Raw genomic sequence first — 18,504 nt, forward strand, 5'->3', positions numbered from 1 at the left:
ACAAATATTTGCACTGTAAAAACCAAAAGAAATAGTATTTTAATTCACCTATTACAAGTACTGTTGTGCAATCTCTTTATCATGAAAGTTGAACTTACAAATGTAGAATTATGTACCAAAAAAAATCTACATTCAAAAACAAAACAATGTAAAACTTAAGAGCCTGCAAGTCCACTCAGTCCTATTTCTTGTTCAGCTTATCGCTCAGACAAACAAGTTTGTTTACATTTGCAGAAGATAATGCTGCCCGCTTCTTGTTTACAGTGTCACTTGAAAGTGAGAACAGGCATTTGCATGGCACTGTTGTCGCCAGCATCACAAGATATTTACATGCCAGATGCACTAAAGATTCGTATGTCCCTGGATGCTTCAACAACCATTCCAGAGAACATGTATCCATACCGATGATGGGTTCTGCTCGATAACAATCCAAAGCAGTGTGGACCAACCCACGTTCATTTTCATCATCTGACTCAGATGCCACCAACAGAAGGTTGATGTTCTTTTTTGGTGGTTTTGGTTCTGTAGTTTCCACATCAAAGTGTTGCTCTTTTAAGACTTCTGAAAGCATGCTCTACACCTCGTCCCTCTCAGATTTTGGAAGGCACTTCAGATTCTTAAATCTTGGGTCAAGTGCTATAGCTATCATTAGAAATTTCACATTGGTGTCTTCTTTGCGTTTTGTCAAATTTGCAATGGAATTGTTCATAAAACAAACAACATGTGCTGGGTCATCATCCAAGACTTCTATAATATGAAATATATGGCAGAATGCCGGTAAAACAGAGTAGGCGACATACAATTCTCCCCCAAGGAGTTCAGTCATAAATTTAATTAACGCATTATTTTTTTTAACAAGCATCATCAGCATAGAAGCATGTCCTCTGGAACGATGGCTAAATCATGAAGAGGCATATGAATCTTTAGTGCATCTGGCATGTAAAAATCTTGCAATGCCAGCTACAACAATGCCATGCAAATGCCTGTTCTCACTTTCTGGTGACATTGTAATTAAGAAGTAGGCAGCATTATCTCCCTTAAATGTAAACAAACTTGTTTGTCTTAGCGATTGGCTGAACAAGAAGTAGGACTGAGTGGACTTGTAGGTGCTAAAGTTTTACATTGTTTTGTTTTTGAATGCAGTTATTTTTTGTACCTAATTCTACATTTGTAAGTTGCACTTCCATGAGAAAGAGAAAGAGTACTTGTCTGAGGTGAATTGAAAAATACTATTTCTTTTGTTTCATTTTTACAGTGCAAATGTTTGTAATCAAAAATACTATAAAGTGAGCACCGTACACTTTGTATTCTGTGTTGTAATTGAAATTGATATATTTGAAATTGTAGAAAAACGTACAAAAATATAAAATAAATTTAAATTGGTATTCTATTGTTTAACAGTGCGATTAATCGCGATTATTTTTTTGAGTTAATTGCGTGAGTTAACTCCGATTAATCAACAGCCCTAAAATTCACCTCTCCTATGAAATCTTCAAATCATTCAACAGTGGTTAAGTAGCTGGTACCCATTGATCACAGTTCATTACGCTTACAATAATTGTCTCATTGTTACCTTGATCTCCTCCCACTACCCCCACGCCCCAAAAACCCTTGTCTGTAAGTTGTCTTTACCTGTTGTCTCTTGTCTTATATGCAGAATGTAAGCTCTTTGGGGCAAGAACCATCTTTTTCTCATAGGTGTGTATAGTGCTTAGCACTGTGGGGTTGGGCCTCAGAACAGTAATTAATAATAAAATGTATTAATTTCCTCTTGCTGCCAACGGTAGTCCTGTATCTGGAGTACTCACTGTTTAAAGAAATTCTGTTTAAAATTCCTTTATCCCTTGGATGTCCATTTGCATACAAGGTTTGTTTCAGTATCCACTCTTCTTCCCTTGGAATTTTTATCAAATATTTCTCAATGGTACCTTTGATAAGGTGGCAAAGTCTTTGCCCACCCTGTTAGCAGGTAGTGGACCCTGCCTGGAAATGCTTACTGGTTCCTGCTGACTCATTGGTTGCACTGCTGATTAGCCTACTAAACCACAGAAAGGGAATGTAGGGAGTGGCTCTCTGGGCAGAGAGAACTAGAGTCTGTGAGAGAGAACCTAGAGCAGTGGTTCTCCAACTTTTGTACTGGTGACCCCTTTCACATAGCAAGTCTCTGAGTGCGACCCCCCCCCACCCTTAAAAATTAAAATCACTTTCAAAATATATATTTAACACCATTATAAATGCTGGAGGCAAAGCGGGGTTTGGGTTGGAGGCTGACAGCTCATGACCCCCATGTAATAACTTCACAACCCCCTGTTTGAGAACCCCTGACCTAGAGGGAAACACTAGGAACAGCCTCACAAGGATAAGAAATCTTATCCCTGTGTTGTGTTTTTGCTATTTTAACTGCCAATAAGAAAGAACCCTACAAAGACTGAGTTTGATCACTGTGTATTCTGTGCTACAGTGAGGTAAGGACTCTGCTGGTTCACAATTCCTTCTTCTATCTTCACCATCCCAATCACATAACTGATTTCTCCCAGTGTTTGAGTAACCATAGTTGCTGAGTCACCTTGGCTGCACTCTGTGCTTTTAAGAATAAGTACCCGATATTCCAAACGTGCCTTTGTCAGTCTCTTTTAGAGAGTTTGAATAGTTTTCTCTGATGTTCATTTGATACTTCTCTTTTGTATCCAAGAATTATTTCCTTTTTTGTTGTGTTTTTTTATTTATTTGCTCCTGTTGTTTAGTGCTATGCCAAAGATTTTAGAGTTGTATCCATCATAATCTGCCAGATCTTCTGCCTTCTTAATGTAGCTTCCGAGGTATTCTTTTTTGTCCCCTTTTTTTTCTTATTTCAGTATGTTTGTTGTTCCCTAAAAACAGGTGTTTAAGTAAATGAACTAAATATGTATTGTTAATTATAGTAACTGAATACAAAAATACAACACTATAAAAGTATGTTTCAGTGGTTGCTAATACTGTTAAAGGCTTTTAGGAGGATTTGTTTATATTTTGTTTAAGATATCATCTCTCATGGACCTGGATTTTGTGTAACTTGATTTTCTCATTGTGGATCATGGTTTTTGAACAATATTTTAAGTGGTAAAGTTTACAAGGATTCATGGTTTAAACAGCATTGCCAAGACATATCAAAAGAGTAGTTAGCTCTGAATTCCTGTCATTTGGTCAGTCCCAGTGTCTTTGGCCTCTGCACAGGCCACTAATTGAAGTCCGCTCCAACAGAACACTACAATTATATCTTTAGAAGGAAAGTAATACTTGGATGCAGTGACTGAAATTTAAGTTTGCAGAAGATATGCAAACATTTTGTATAGCTGTTGGGCTTAGACATTAAGGATGGGCAAGTATTCCCTTATTTGAATTGGATAATAATTGTGTTCAGAAGTCTTACCAAATACACTATATTTAGATTTTTTTAAAACATACAGTGGGTACACAGTAATGGGGATAAAATATTAACTATATTTGTCAGGGGAATGAGGGCAGCAGCATGAGAGCAGAGAAAAAACGGGAAATTAAGATTTTTTTCTTTTATGGATGTTGATAATGGACATGGCAAAAAGACACAGGGATGGGGGACATAGGGCACAGCAAAAGGAAACAGAATAGGCAAAAAGTTTGGCAGGTATGTATGAGGCATTCAGTGCATGCAGCTGCAACAGCAGGAGGGCAGGTAAAGAGAAGATCAGAACTGATTTTTTTTCCATTTAAATTGTAATAAGTGTCTTCATACCCTTATGAAATTATCATAGCATTATTGACTAAGACAAGAATCACTCTTTACTGACGATGGTAACTATCAAAGGACTCAAATTAATGAATACCGGAAATCCACATGGAGATGCACTTGCTGTGTATTTATACGTGATTGCTGGATTTAATTACTATGCAGCTTTGAACACCAAATACATAACACTCTATTACAAAGTTAAACCAATTTCAACTTCATGAAAAAACTTGTACAGATATTACAAAGATGTTATTCTGGGGCAGCAGGTTTCGGATTCTAACTTTTGTTGTTGTTTTGGAACATAGAATCATAGAATATCAGGGTTGGAAGGGACCTCAGGAGGTCATCTAGTCCAACCCCCTGCTCAAAAGCAGGACCCATACCCAATTAAATCATCCCAGCCAGGGCTTTGTCAAGCCTGACCTTAAAAACTTCTAAGGAAGGAGATTCCACCACCTCCCTAGGCAACGCATTCCAGTGTTTCACCACCCTCCTAGTGAAAAAGTTTTTCCTAATATCCAACCTGAACCTCCCCCACTGCAACTTGAGACCATTACTCCTTGTCCTGTCCTCTTCCACCACTGAGAATAGTCTAGAACCATCCTCTCTGGAACTACCTCTCAGGTAGTTGAAAGCAGCTATCAAATCCCCCCTCATTCTTCTCTTCTGCAGACTAAACAATCCCAGTTCCCTCAGCCTCTCCTCATAAGTCATGTGTTCCAGAACCCTAATCATTTTTGTTGCCCTTCGCTGGACTCTCTCCAATTTATCCACATCCTTCTTGTAGTGTGGGGCCCAAAACTGGACACAGTACTCCAGATGAGGCCTCACCAATGTCGAACAAGAACTAGTGATGTTTTTCTTAGCTAGGATATTCTCTTCTAGTCACTATTACAGATGTGTAAATTCCCAAATATCATACAGCTGAATATTTTGCAGTTGATTTACTGCTTCACTGAATATGGCTAGTATTTCTGCTATCTGGCTGATTTATTATTTGGTTTGCCTAGCCCCTATATCTCTACCATCTATTTATCATGATTCAGTATAATGCCAAGAGAGTGAGTGACCTTTGCATTTTGTTGTGTGCCTAGAGTTTATTACGTGGTATAACCCTGAAGTAAAGCAGCAGATCTTCTGCTTGAGGACTTTCTGTAGCACAGAAAGATTTAACCAGCAAAATTCTGACAATATTTAATTAATCATTTTCAGCCTGAAGTATACATATGCCAGCCAAGATTAAAAACATAACATGGAAATTGATTATTCCAGGTTCCCCCTCCACCCAAAGACAGTTTATTTGCCATTTCAAACAAATTGCAAATAAAGGTCATCACAGTAAAAAGCACAGTAGTGCTTTACATTTTCAAAGCATTATACATACATGAGTGCTCATAAAAAGCTCTGAGAGTTATGTGGGAATAATCATTTCTGTACTTCAGTTTCCTAATTTTGAAAATGGTGAAGTGATTGAACAATATGAGCTAAGAATTTAGAAGTTTCTGGCTCTGAGAGGTATGTTCAGTCCTGTAGACAATTCTGCCTCTCTTAATATATTACTGTGTGATCAACAATTAGGTGTCACCTTATGAAAAAATGTATTTAATCTAAAACAGGGGATCTCAACTTGGGGTCACAAATGACCAGTCCTTCCCATATTTCTAATTGGAGGAGGAGAGGTATATCTCAGCCAGCTGGGAAGGCAGTGGAGGTGTACTTGGATGATGTGCTATGAAAAATTGAGTCCTGCTATGAAAAGTGTTGAGAAGCACTAATCAAAAGCAGTGGCTTTCAACCTTTCCAGACTACTATACCCCTTTCAAAGGAGTCTGCTTTATCTTGCATATACCAAGTTTCACCCCACTTAAAAACTACTTGCTTACAAAACCAGACATAAAAATACAAAAGTGTCTCAGCACACTATTCCTGAAAAATTGCTTATTTTCTCATTTTTACCATATAATTATAAAATAAATCAATTGGAATATAAATATTATACTTCCATTTCAGTGTACAATGTATAGAGCAATATGAAAAAGTCATTGTATGAAATGTTAGTTTGTAATGACTTCGCTGATGCTTTTTATGTAACCTGTTGTAAAACTAAGCAAATATCTAGATGAGTTGATGTACCCATGGAATACCTCTGCATACCCCCAGGGGTATGTGTACCCCTGGTTGAGAATCACTGATCAAGAGTTGTTTTATATGCTAAATTGGGAAATTCTAGATATGCTCTGCCTTTATATTTGTTTTATTCTCTGAATTTAGTCCCCAAGTGATTGGGTGTTATGGATCATTTCAAGGGTGAGAATTTTTGTTTTATTCTCAGCATACGATTTACAGTGGTTAGTGACCCTCCAGAAGATGAACAAGATCTTGAGTGTGAAGACATTGGCTTTGCTTATGTCAGTCTAAGGGAGATATTTCAGAAAGAAAGAGACATAATTGAGCAAGATATTGATGGTAAGTTTAGCAGAATTCTTAGGTTTAACTTTTGACATCTGTTCATTTCAAAATTTTACTAGAGTTTTTCTTCTCTACTCTGAGAGGTTTAATACTTAATGATTTAATTATTATTATAATATTGAACCATACAGTATCACTTTAATAAATTATCACAGTTCATCTGCACATACAACTTATTCCTGAAAATAAATAATATTCCCTAAAACTGAAAGAACTTAATAGAATTAATATAATCTTCTAACTAAGAGTTATACAGTCCCTGGTTTGGAAAAAATCTGAACAGTATTACTAGTAAAGTAGTATTAGATTAATCAGTTTACAAAACCTGAGACTGTTAGGCCTAATTACTCACTAGTATATTTTTATCTTTTGTACAAGCAAAGTATTTCTTTAAATGCCAGGAAAGCCTCTGAACTTCTTAATTTTATATTCAACATTTTTGTCAATAATTTCCTACTGCAAATATCCATTGCAGGCAATTATAGCATCTCTGTGGTGTCAAAGGGCCAAATTTTGGTTCTGTTGAAGTCAATTTGAAAACCCCAGTGACTTCAATAAGTAATTGGGTCCCCTAATGTAGACCCTCAGGTTTTAGTCCCACAGAATGTTCATGTACTGTGTATAATACACACATGGTTTATGTAGTTCAACTGTCTGAATTCATGCTAAATATACCAATTCTGAATCTTAAACAAAGATACTCTGTCCTCTGTATGAAATGTGTATCTAAGACATGACAAAAGAGTATTGATTTACATTCGATATTCAGTTAGAACAAACTCAATTACTGTTGATTAATTTCCCATCTGGCAAACATAGGTGGTGATTGTCTGTCTGGAGCAGGGAGGACCACCTGAAGAAGTATGATGAGATGCTGAATCTTTCATTTTCTTGTGGGGAGGAGAGAGGTCTCCCTCCTGGCTTCCTCTAGCCCTTCCCATCCCCCACTTGGCCTCCAGCCTAAACAGTAACATCTACACTGCTATCTGTAGCCCTATATCATGAGCCTGAAACAGCTCTAAAACTCACTGCCACTGAGGTGGGTTTTTTTTTTTTTGGCAATGTAGATGTACCCTCAGAGTCCCTCCCATTGCCCGAGGTCACAGGGAAGAGGCTACAGCCAATACACTTCTCTTTCTCTTCCCCACCTGATGTGGGAGCTGACTTGGTGTTGGACGTGCAGAGGAAACTGAATGATGGGATATTGAGTTCTTGAGTTAGTAATGTGGTGGGGCTGAGTGGGGAATGAGTGACTGATGCTTCTTATCTATTCCCGATACCCATTTTTTGTGTGTGCTTGCAACTGTGCTGGAGCTGAAATTCCAGAGTACACTATGCACTTCTAAGTTCCTAGAGCACATGCCAGAATTCAAGTGAAGTAGGTAAATGATGAGAACAAGCAGATTTCCATACACTGAAAGAGTTTCAGTTCTTTGAATCAATGAGTATGTGGGTTTGGGCTGGTTCTTATTTTGCCTGAACCATTTATTCTCTCCCTAGCAGTGATGATTCTCTGAAGAGCTATACAGAACATTATCTATTCTAAGTAGTCTCTTAACAGAGAATTTTTGTGTCCTCCTACCTTTAGTCTTCTAGCTCTTCAGTCATATTTCCCAACTGACAAAATTGATTTGTTATGTAAACGTGATGCAGTGGATACTAATCATAGAATCATAGAATATCAGGGTTGGAAGGGACCCCAGAAGGTCATCTAGTCCAACCCCCTGCTCGAAGCAGGACCAATTCCCAGTTAAATCATCTCAGCCAGGGCTTTGTCAAGCCTGACCTTAAAAACCTCTAAAGAAGGAGATTCTACCACCTCCCTAGGTAACACATTCCAGTGTTTCACCACCCTCTTAGTGAAAAAGTTTTTCCTAATATCCAATCTAAACCTCCCCCACTGCAACTTGAGACCATTACTCCTCGTTCTGTCATCTGCTACCATTGAGAACAGTCTAGAGCCATCCTCTTTGGAACCCCTTTTCAGGTAGTTGAAAGCAGCTATCAAATCCCCCCTCATTCTTCTCTTCTGCAGACTAAACAATCCCAGCTCCCTCAGCCTCTCCTCATAAGTCATGTGTTCCAGACCCCTAATCATTTTTGTTGCCCTTCACTGGACTCTCTCCAATTTATCCACATCCTTCTTGAAGTGTGGGGCCCAAAACTGGACACAGTACTCCAGATGAGGCCTCACTAATGTCAGATAGAGGGGAACGATCACGTCCCTCGATCTGCTGGCAATGCCCCTACTTATACATCCCAAAATGCCATTGGCCTTCTTGGCAACAGGGGCACACTGCTGACTCATATCCAGCTTCTCATCCACTGTCACCCCTAGGTCCTTTTCCGCAGAACTGCTGCCTAGCCATTCGGTCCCTAGTCTGTAGTGGTGCATTGGGTTCTTCCGTCCTAAGTTCAGGACCCTGCACTTATCCTTATTGAACCTCATCAGATTTCTTTTGGCCCAATCCTCCAATTTGTCTAGGTCCTTCTGTATCCTATCCCTCCCCTCCAGCGTATCTACCACTCCTCCCAGTTTAGTATCATCTGCAAATTTGCTGAGAGTGCAATCCACACCATCCTCCAGATCATTTATGAAGATATTGAACAAAACCAGCCCCAGGACCGACCCCTAGGGCACTCCACTTGACACCGGCTGCCAACTAGACATGGAGCCATTGATCACTACCCGTTGAGCCCGACAATCTAGCCAGCTTTCTACCCACCTTATAGTGCATTCATCCAGCCCATACTTCCTTAACTTGCTGACAAGAATACTGTGGGAGACCGTGTCAAAAGCTTTGCTAAAGTCAAGAAACAATACATCCACTGCTTTCCCTTCATCCACAGAACCAGTAATCTCATCATAAAAGGCGATTAGATTAGTCAGGCATGACCTTCCCTTGGTGAATCCATGCTGGCTGTTCCTGATCACTTTCCTCTCATGCAAGTGCTTCAGGATTGATTCTTTGAGGACCTGCTCCATGATTTTTCCAGGGACTGAGGTGAGGCTGACTGGCCTGTAGTTCCCAGGATCCTCCTTCTTCCCTTTTTTAAAGATTGGCACTACATTAGCCTTTTTCCAGTCATCCGGGACTTCCCCCGTTCACCACGAGTTTTCAAAGATAATGGCCAATGGCTCTGCAATCACAGCCGCCAATTCCTTCAGCACTCTCGGATGCAACTCGTCCGGCCCCATGGACTTATGCACGTCCAGCTTTTCTAAATAGTCCCTAACCACCTCTATCTCCACAGAGGGCTGGCCATCTCTTCCCCATTGTGTGATGCCCAGCGCAGCAGTCTGGGAGCTGACCTTGTTAGTGAAGAGTAATGTTTTCTACCCTTGAAACTACTTTCACAAATGCACCTAAAATTCTTAATAATCATTGTTTTGGGAAGTCATTAAAAGTGTAACAGGCAGAACTGTTGTATTTAGAACTAAATGTTGTTCTGCCAACATGTAGCGATTGGTGTAGGAAAATATGTTTTCCTTTTCTTTTTCCTAGTAACATAGGGAACCATTATTTGTTGACATTTTGTTTGTTTTAGATAAACTGTACCTATAATATTAATAGTAATAAATAGATGTGATCCCTTCCATCATCCCCTGGTGTCTTCAAATGTCCCAGATGTTAATTTCATTTTAGGATATGAAACTGCCAAATCTTATGAAGTAGTTTAGATGAAAGCTAAGAAATTGTACTTTGCCATGCTTTTTGTGCTTTTTGCTGCACTTGACAGGTTTCAGAGTAGCAGCCATGTTAGTCTGTATTCGCAAAAAGAAAAGGAGTACTTGTGGCACCTTAGAGACTAACCAATTTATTTGAGCATAAGCTTTCGTGAGCTACAGCTCACTTCATCTGATGATGTAGCTCACAAAAGCTTATGCTCAAATAAATTGGTTAGTCTCTAAGGTGCCACAAGTACTCCGTTTCTTTTTGCTGCACTGTAATTTTAATTTAAACCGGAAGGAAAGTACCAGTGTAAAAAGTTATAAACAGGTATTTGAGTACTGTGACAGTCAACAGTGCTGTATTACTTACATTCCACTTAATCCTCCTATAAAACATTTTGAATCTTGGATACCTTTCATGTTCAGGGTAAGAGAGGGACTAATTATCCTGGCTAACTGGTAGGTTTTATGCAAACCATCACTATTTGTTTTGTATTCTGTTCTATTTAGAGTCTTATACAGCATCAGTGTGTGTTCTGAATGTCTAGAACATGTGAAATTAGAGATACATGAACAGTTCTTCGAGTAGTATCCCTATGGGTGCTCCACTGTAGGTGTATGTGCACTGCTGTACCTTTAATTGGAGAATTTTGGTAGCAGTCTCCATTGAGCCCGCACATGTGCTCTCCCTCCCTCGTGGTCTGCCTCAAGGCTATCTAGCACCGCGTGGGCAACCCCCCTGCCACAGTTCCTTCTCAACCACTTTGGCCTTGAAATGGAGCGAGCAGTTGTCCCTTCCTTACCAGTGATCCCTTTATGTGATTGGCATAAATCGTAGGGTTTTTTTTTCTTTTGTTCTCCTTAGCAGTTAGTGTTTCCTTTTTTACTCCGGTCTCCATGACAGTGGTACTGAGACAGGATTCTTGGCTATACCTTTCTGAGTTCCCCAAAGAGCTGCAGAAGACTTCCAGTTTGAAGGGCCCAGACTCTTCGCGGAGAAGACAGATTCTTCTCTCCACATCCTGGAGGATTCCCAGACCACATTATACTCCCTAGGAATCTACACTGCAGGACAGAAGAAAAGATGTACCTTCAGCCACAGCACAGGTCACAATCTCCTCAGTACCCCCCATCTCAGCGGTGTTACGAGATGCAGTGTAAGAGGACCAGGACTCAAAAGTGGAAGCAGTCCACATCCCGGTACACAACCTCTCAAACCGCCTCTTCTAAGCACTTTTGATGGGTTGGTCAAGGGCCCGAACAATTATACCTTGCAACATCAGCTTCCATCTACACACCTGTCATACCTCTTCAAAAATTGCCTGGCCCTACTTCACAAGCAGTTGGGAGAATACCACTTCTGACAGATGGGTCCTGGAGATTATTTTAAAGAGTTACACCATTCAATTCATATCCCTCCCCCATTCCAACCCTCCTTCTCCATCACCCTTCAGGGACCCTTCTCATGAGAACCTACTTCATCTGGAAATATATCATTTGTTATCCCTAGGGACATAGAACCAGTCCCAGTGCAACTCAGAAGCAAGGGGTTTTACTCCCATTATTTCCTGATCCTGAAGGCGAAGGGAAGTTGGAGGCCCTTTCTAAATCTAAGAGCATTAAACAAATATGGGAAGGCACAGACATTCAAGATGGTCACATTAGAAACCATTATTCCAGCTGTAGAGCAAGGAGATTGATTTCTGGCCCTCAACCTACAAGATGTCTACTTCCATATCTCAATACAGCCATCATACAGGAGATTTCCTACGGTTTACCTTTGGGCAGGACCATTATCAGTACAGACTGCTCCACCCAGGGTATTCTCCAAGATTCTCTTCATTGTAGCAGCGCACTAACTCCAGTACAGGGACTGGAGTTTATCAGCACCAACCTTGATGCAGTACAAGCGAGAGCATTCCTCCCGCTATGCAAACTCACCACCCTGGGACAGGCCTCTCTAATAGGCTGGGGAGCTCACCTACACAACCACAAGGTTTAGGGCAAATGGCCTTCCACAGAAGTGACCTTCCATATCACTCTTTTGGAGCTAAGGGCTGTCAGGAATGCCTGTGCACACTTTCTGCCTTTCATCAAGAACACCCACATAAAGTTCATGATGGACTTAATATGACTTGTATGTTTTACATAAATCGCCAAGGGGGTGCCAGATCTGCCAGGAAGCACTCAAACTTTGGAATTGGTGCATCCATCATAATGTGCTCACCTCAGCTGTCTATCTACCAGGGATACAGAATGTGACAGCCGACAGTCTGTCAGAATTTTTGTCACAATCATGAATGGGAACTGAACTCAGAGGTGCTACAAGACTTATTCGCCCTTTGAGAAAGCCTGACTACAGATCTCTTCATTACTTACTGGAACAAGAAATGTCCTCATTACTGCTCCAGGGCTGGCCTGGGGAAACATTCACTGGAAGACGCCCTCATCCTCATGGAACGGGGACCTCTTATATGACTTTTCCGAGTTTCCTCAGTTATCCAAGATCCTGTTAAAAATTCAGCGAGACAAAGCAAGACTTATTCTGATTGCCCGTCCTGGCCAAGACAAGTCTGGTTCCCTTACCTGACACAGATGGCAATATGCCCTATGGTTCCTCTTTGGACCATTTTTCACCTTCTCTCTCAAAACAATGAGCTGATCCTTCACCTCAACCTGCAGGTCCTCCACCTCCAGGCTTGGCTTCTTCTTAGTTCCAAGGCTTAGAGGCAGAATGCTCTGACGAGCTGAAAGATGTGTTGCTACACAGCCAAAAGTTGATCACTCAACATACTTACCTACAAAATGGAAACAATTCCAAGTTTGTTGTCATTCTAAATACACAGACACAACCTTATCTTCCCTCCCTCTCATTTTACACTACATTTTAGACCTCAAGAGGTCACTCTCTCCTCACATCAGCTCCCTTAAGGTACATCTAGCAGCGAAAACTCTTTCAACCGCCAGGTAGACAGATATTTGGTGTTTGTTCACCCACTGACGTGTAGATTCCTTAAGGGCATTAGAAATCTCTTCCCGCATGTGAGAGCACCCACTCCAGCCTGGGATCTTAACATAGTTCTCAGGGCTTTGACTAGGCCTCCCTTTGAGTCCATGGCAACTTGCTCTTTCTTATACCTGTCCATGAAGACAGCATTTCTAATTGCCATCACCTCCGCTGCGCACATAGGAGAAATAGCGGCCCTGATGGCACACCCACCATTCACAGTCTTTTTTAAAGACAAAGTAACTCTAAAGCCATATCCCAAGTTTTTCCCTACTTTCTTTTGCACTTTCCATATGAATCAATAGATCCATCTCCCTGTTTTTTTTCCCAAAACCACATTGTGACAACAGGGAGACAATTCTGCATATGCTAGATGTTAGAAAAACACTAGCATTCTACTTGGACAGGACTAAAGACTTCAGGAAATCCCCTAAACTCTTCCTTTTGTTCACAGAAAGATCCGAAGGCTCTGTGATATCATCTCAAAGACTATCCAAATGGGTTTTTGGTTGCATTAATCACTGTTATCAAGAGCGCAACCTGCTGCCTCCGTCCAGAGTCCATACGCACTCCGCAAGATCAATTTCTACCTCGATCACATTCCTTAAAGATATCGCTATCTCAGTAATCTGTAGAGCAGCGACTTGGGCCTCAGCCCATACTTTCGCAGAACATTATGCTATCACTGAATATTTGGCCCCCGACGCCATCTTCAACTCCACTGTACTCTGTAGTACGAGACTCCGCTCTGAAGTCCCAGCCTCCAGTGGTGGGTACTGTTCAGGAGTCACCGACAGTGGAGCACCCACAGGGACAGTACTCAGAGAAGAAGAGGAAGTTACTCACTTTGTGCAGTAATGATGGTTCTTTGAGATGTGTCCCTATGCGTGCTCCACAACTCGCCCTCCTCCCCTCTACTTCAGAGTTCTCTATAGGGCTCTGCAGTAGAGAAGGAACTGAGGTGGGGTTCACCCACATAGTGCTAGATAGCCTCAAGGCAGACCATGAGGGAGGGAGAGCACATACGCAGGCTCAACGGACACTGCTACCAAAAATCTCCGATTAGAGGCGCAGGGACACATCTCGAAGAACCATTGTTACTGCACAAGGTGAGTAACTTCCTTTTATTACACCACAACAGGAAAAGAACATCTCTCAAGAAATTTCCTCAGTGTAAATCATTGTAAAAATATTCTTCTTGAAGATCAGGCCTTTTAGGTCCAGACCTTTACTAAATTTAATAATAATAGGCACTTATTGAATAAAGCACCTTTCATTTGGGATTCTCAAGCTCTTTACAAATAATGAAGCTTATCAAAATCCCTCTGAAGTGGTGGTGGTTATACTTTTTTCCGTTGATGAATAAACTGATGCACAGAGAGGTTAAAGGGGCACTGCGAACTCAAAATCTAGTTAATTAAAAAAATTGTATAAAAGTAGTTTCAAAAACTACATCTACACTTTGCCATTTTTGTGGTTTTAGAATCCCATTTTCTTTTTAAAATGTTTTACTGTCCTGGGTTGTTGTATGGAAGGCATGCAAGAAGATCCGGAGAAAGTGCTTGACACAAGGGAAACATTGGCACTAAATATACACTAAGTGCTATCAAAAGAACAATGTAAATAAGTGGAAAAAATACAGGAGAAATAGTGTTTTTCTCTAATCTTTCAATTTATAGCAATCTTAAATGTTACTTGTGACAATAGTAGGTAAAAAGAAAAACATCCAAAAATGTACATTTTAAGCTAACAGTGTACACTTTTAGTGCCTTGTCCAAGCATGCACAAAATCAATAGCAGTGCTGGAAATAGAATCCCGGAGTCCTATCCTGTCTGTCCTTTAAGTTATCAACTACACAACACTGTCTCTTGTACATATAAACAAACTTAAAGTTACAGAGAGTGCCTTACCCTCTTCTTATTCCAAGCTTGTCCTGAGCTGCCCTAACAGTCTGGAAATAGTGGCATGAAGTAAAGCTGTCTGCAGGTTCCCAGGTGAGGTATCCTGGTCCCTGCAATGAATACAACACATAATCATACCATTTGCTTACTGCTAAATTAGCTCTGAGGGGCTGTTCTGACCCAACCGCCACCCCCAAAACTTTGTGTTTATTCAAAAAAAAATTCTATTGAGACTTTCGTTAGAGGAGCCTCATAGCCTTGCATAGAGGCCCAGGAGAGAGGAGTATGTTTGCTAGCAGCACTTTGGCAATCACAGCAGCAGAGCCTCTCATTGGACTTCTTTAGACTGGAAAAATTAATGGTATTTTAAAATGTGTAAGCTTAATGTTAAATGTCAAGTTTTTAAACACCATTGAAGCACCCAATGTAGACAAAGATGTTGATTTTTAAAAAATGTGTTATCTGGTCACGGTTCACCCTAAGAGGGAATAATGTCTTTGTCTACATTTGTCTACAGCATGCAAGAAGCCTGGAGTCAAAATCATATTGTGCTTCACTCAGACAACATCAGCTTGTCATCTGTATATTAATATCTGAACTGCATGATTCAAGCCCCAATCATGCACACAGCCGGCTATAACACAGACAATTCACACCTCATCTGCTTGTGTACTAATGCATAGATAACAAGGGTCTGATTCTGCTGCTACTGAAGTTGATGGCAACACACTGATTGACTTCAGCAAGAGAAGGATCAGACCCTAAATGTATATGTGTCCTCGTGTGATATTTATTTACTATGAAAAATGAACAAACAATTTGGGAAGGTATATAATAAATACTGCTTTCTTAGCTTGAAAATTAAACCTTGCACCAATCATTATTGAGGTGGAATTTAAAGTATTCCTCCATCCTAGTGTTGAAAGGACTCAATCCTGTAAGGTGCCGAGCACCATCTCCTCCCCCTCACTTCAGTTGGGTAGATAGTACTCAGCATCTTGCAGGATTGAGCACTAGAACTGACAGCCATTTTTTTAACCTTGTATGGTTGCCTTTTAATCTTCCCAAATGCTAAAGTGAAATAATAGTAACACAAAAACTAAATTAAATTGCTAATATTGTTGTCTGATGTTTCCTTTCTAGTTTTCGATTCACAAGATGATAGTGCAATAATTGGAAAGCTCAAAGTAACAGTGGAGGCCCTCCATGTTCTGCGCTCAGTCTATGAGGAACACAAAGATGACTAGGAGGCATGAAAGAAAAGTGTGCCTACAGATGCTACTTCTCCCAGTGTAAATACATGCTTGATAGCTCTTCGAAGATGAGATTTTTGTAATTACTACAGTATATTTAATGTATAATTTATATGAAAAGCATGCTTGATTTATAGTTGTAAAGTTTTGTATACTTTTCAGTCTGTTTGTTTTTATATTTCCCCCTAAGGCTAAGACTCTCTCCACAATGGACAACGTCTTGTAAATAATTAATACCTACATGATTGAATGATGTGCTTTATTTGCATTTTCAACATTTTTCTTACATAAAACAGTAATAAAAATGCAAGTTGAATTTTTAATTTTTAATAAAAAAGCTTAAGCCTTAGAAAACTGATTAAAAATACTTTTATGTTATCCCTAATCACCCCACTAAATGCAATGCCTGTGATTAGCCTCATTAAGAATTTTATACTGTGAAGATTTTATTAGAAGCAATATATGAAAATCACTTGGATTAATGTGTTAATCTGCCTCTTTAAAATGCTAATATCCATTTTATGCACATTAAATCTCAGTATGCGTTTTCTTTGATGCATGCAGTTTCTATCAATTAAATATAAAGAATGAGGCTAGTTGCAAGACTTATTGAATTACTGCAAGCTTTTTTAAAAATAACTTTTGCCCTTCTACTAACATTATAAGTAGTTGTTTATGATTATCATGATTTGAAGGAGGGGGAGGGTGGACTCAATTTTCATATGCTGTAAAAGAGATTTACAGTTTCAACTAACAGCTATCAAAGCACAGAAAGAAAATATAAAAGAATCCATCTGATTCAGTTCCGCTTAGTTTGAGCTGTAGGGACAGGCAAGTGTTTTTTTGATCACTTTTAAAACTTACATCAAACACATACAATGATCCTTGTATCTGGATAACCAGTGGCTAGAAAGGAGCTTGGAAAGTTAATTTTCTAGCTTTTAACCAATCTCAATGAAAGATTTAATTGATATTTTTAATGGAGTTGTGAATCAATGCAGGAAAAGGATTGTCTCTGGAGAACTAGGATATAATGCATTTCATTTTTTAATTTACTTTATTTGTCATTTTCTTCAAAGGATTTTATAGGCTGTGGGTTTTCACTGTTTGCAAACAGGCTATGTTTCTTTATAAGCATATGTAAAGTATTCAGAGAGATAAGTAATTTATTAAAATCTACCTAATTTGCCGTGATATATTAAATCTCTGCTTCAGTGATCACAGACCATTTCATTTAGAGAATTAGGCATTCGCTCTTTGTGTGATTAAACCTCTGGAAAATGAGTTCTTTGCTCCTATTTGTGAACATTCAAAGCCTGCTAATGGCAAGAAGATGGAATAGATTATGAGACAATTCATTACAGTTCAACAGCAAAAAAAAAAAAAAGCAGCTATAATGCAAAAATGCAAGTTTGAATATCTGCATACAGTTTGAACTATCTGTGCTCTAATCACGTTAATAATGTCTCTTCGTCTTTAGGAGGCTTTGAAATGATATCCATACAATATTAATTTGTTGATGTACATTATGAGGCCAATGGAATATATTCTGACCACAGATCTCTCTAAATTCTGCCATGAACTGATGGATGCCTCCATTTTAGGGCCTACCATCTCCAGGAGCAGTGTTGCTCTCATCCAGACTTTGTAAATCCTCACAATTCAATCCTCTGGAACATTCTGGAGACCACAGGCATCAGCATTCCTAAACTCCTCCATTCCTTGTAAACAGACATATGTATGTTTGTCACTTGGGCTGGCTCTTAGCTCATTGTTTTGGACACTATTTCTAGCTTTCTTTGGTACTGTGCATCTGTATTGTCATTAAGACTGGTATTATGTATTATGGTAATTTAAAACAGCTAGATTCAACACTGAGATTAACCAAGTGGCTTTTCAGAAATTTAGTTGTGGTATTCTACCAGGAGGTTCATATTATTGTTCTGATACTTTCAACCCAAACTAAATATCTTCCACATAAATAAAGAAGTGATTTGTATTGATTTTTGTGACTGTTTACTGAGCTACAAAACTATTACTAATGCTTATTTTCTTCTGAAGTAAACCATGTGGTAAAATTAGAAAATTAGTCATATTCATCTTACATGTTCATCAACCATGTTCATGTTATATTTACAGTAGCACCCTTAACATTTAATCTTCACTATCTGAAGTTGGAAACTGAGGCTAAGCTATGAAATTCATTACACACCGATCTCTATGGTAAATTACTGCAGTATATTCTGGTTGATATTTGGTTACATCAGGGGTAGGCAACCTATGGCACGTGTGCCGATTTTCAGTGGCACTCACACTGCCTGGGTCCTGGCCACCGGTCTGGGGGGCTCTGCATTTTCATTTAATTTTAAATGAAGCTTCTTAAACATTTTTAAAACCTTATTTACATATAGCAATAGTTTAGTTATATATTATAGACGTATAGAAAGAGACC

The 18,504-nt window shown here is 39.5% G+C and overlaps 1 protein-coding gene across 6 annotated transcripts in view; it reads left to right on the forward strand.

The window, feature by feature from the left end:
* RPGRIP1L (RPGRIP1 like) overlaps positions 1 to 18,055 on the forward strand; it is a 142,070-nt gene extending 124,015 nt beyond the window's left edge. For 4 of the 6 annotated variants that reach the window (XM_073307595.1, XM_073307594.1, XM_073307593.1 and 1 more), the window contains 2 exons: positions 6,081 to 6,214; positions 15,943 to 18,055. In XM_073307595.1, coding sequence (XP_073163696.1) covers positions 6,081 to 6,214; positions 15,943 to 16,046 — 238 coding nt within the window. In that variant the 3' untranslated portion in view covers positions 16,047 to 18,055. Of the gene's footprint in view, positions 1 to 6,080; positions 6,215 to 14,825; positions 14,893 to 15,942 lie in introns of all 6 variants that reach the window. The other 2 variants (XM_073307597.1, XM_073307598.1) reach the window with 2 other exon arrangements.
* The last annotated feature ends 449 nt before the right edge of the window (positions 18,056 to 18,504 follow it).

Source organism: Lepidochelys kempii, chromosome 12 (assembly GCF_965140265.1).
Source record: "Lepidochelys kempii isolate rLepKem1 chromosome 12, rLepKem1.hap2, whole genome shotgun sequence".
Lineage (NCBI taxonomy): Eukaryota > Metazoa > Chordata > Testudines > Cheloniidae > Lepidochelys > Lepidochelys kempii.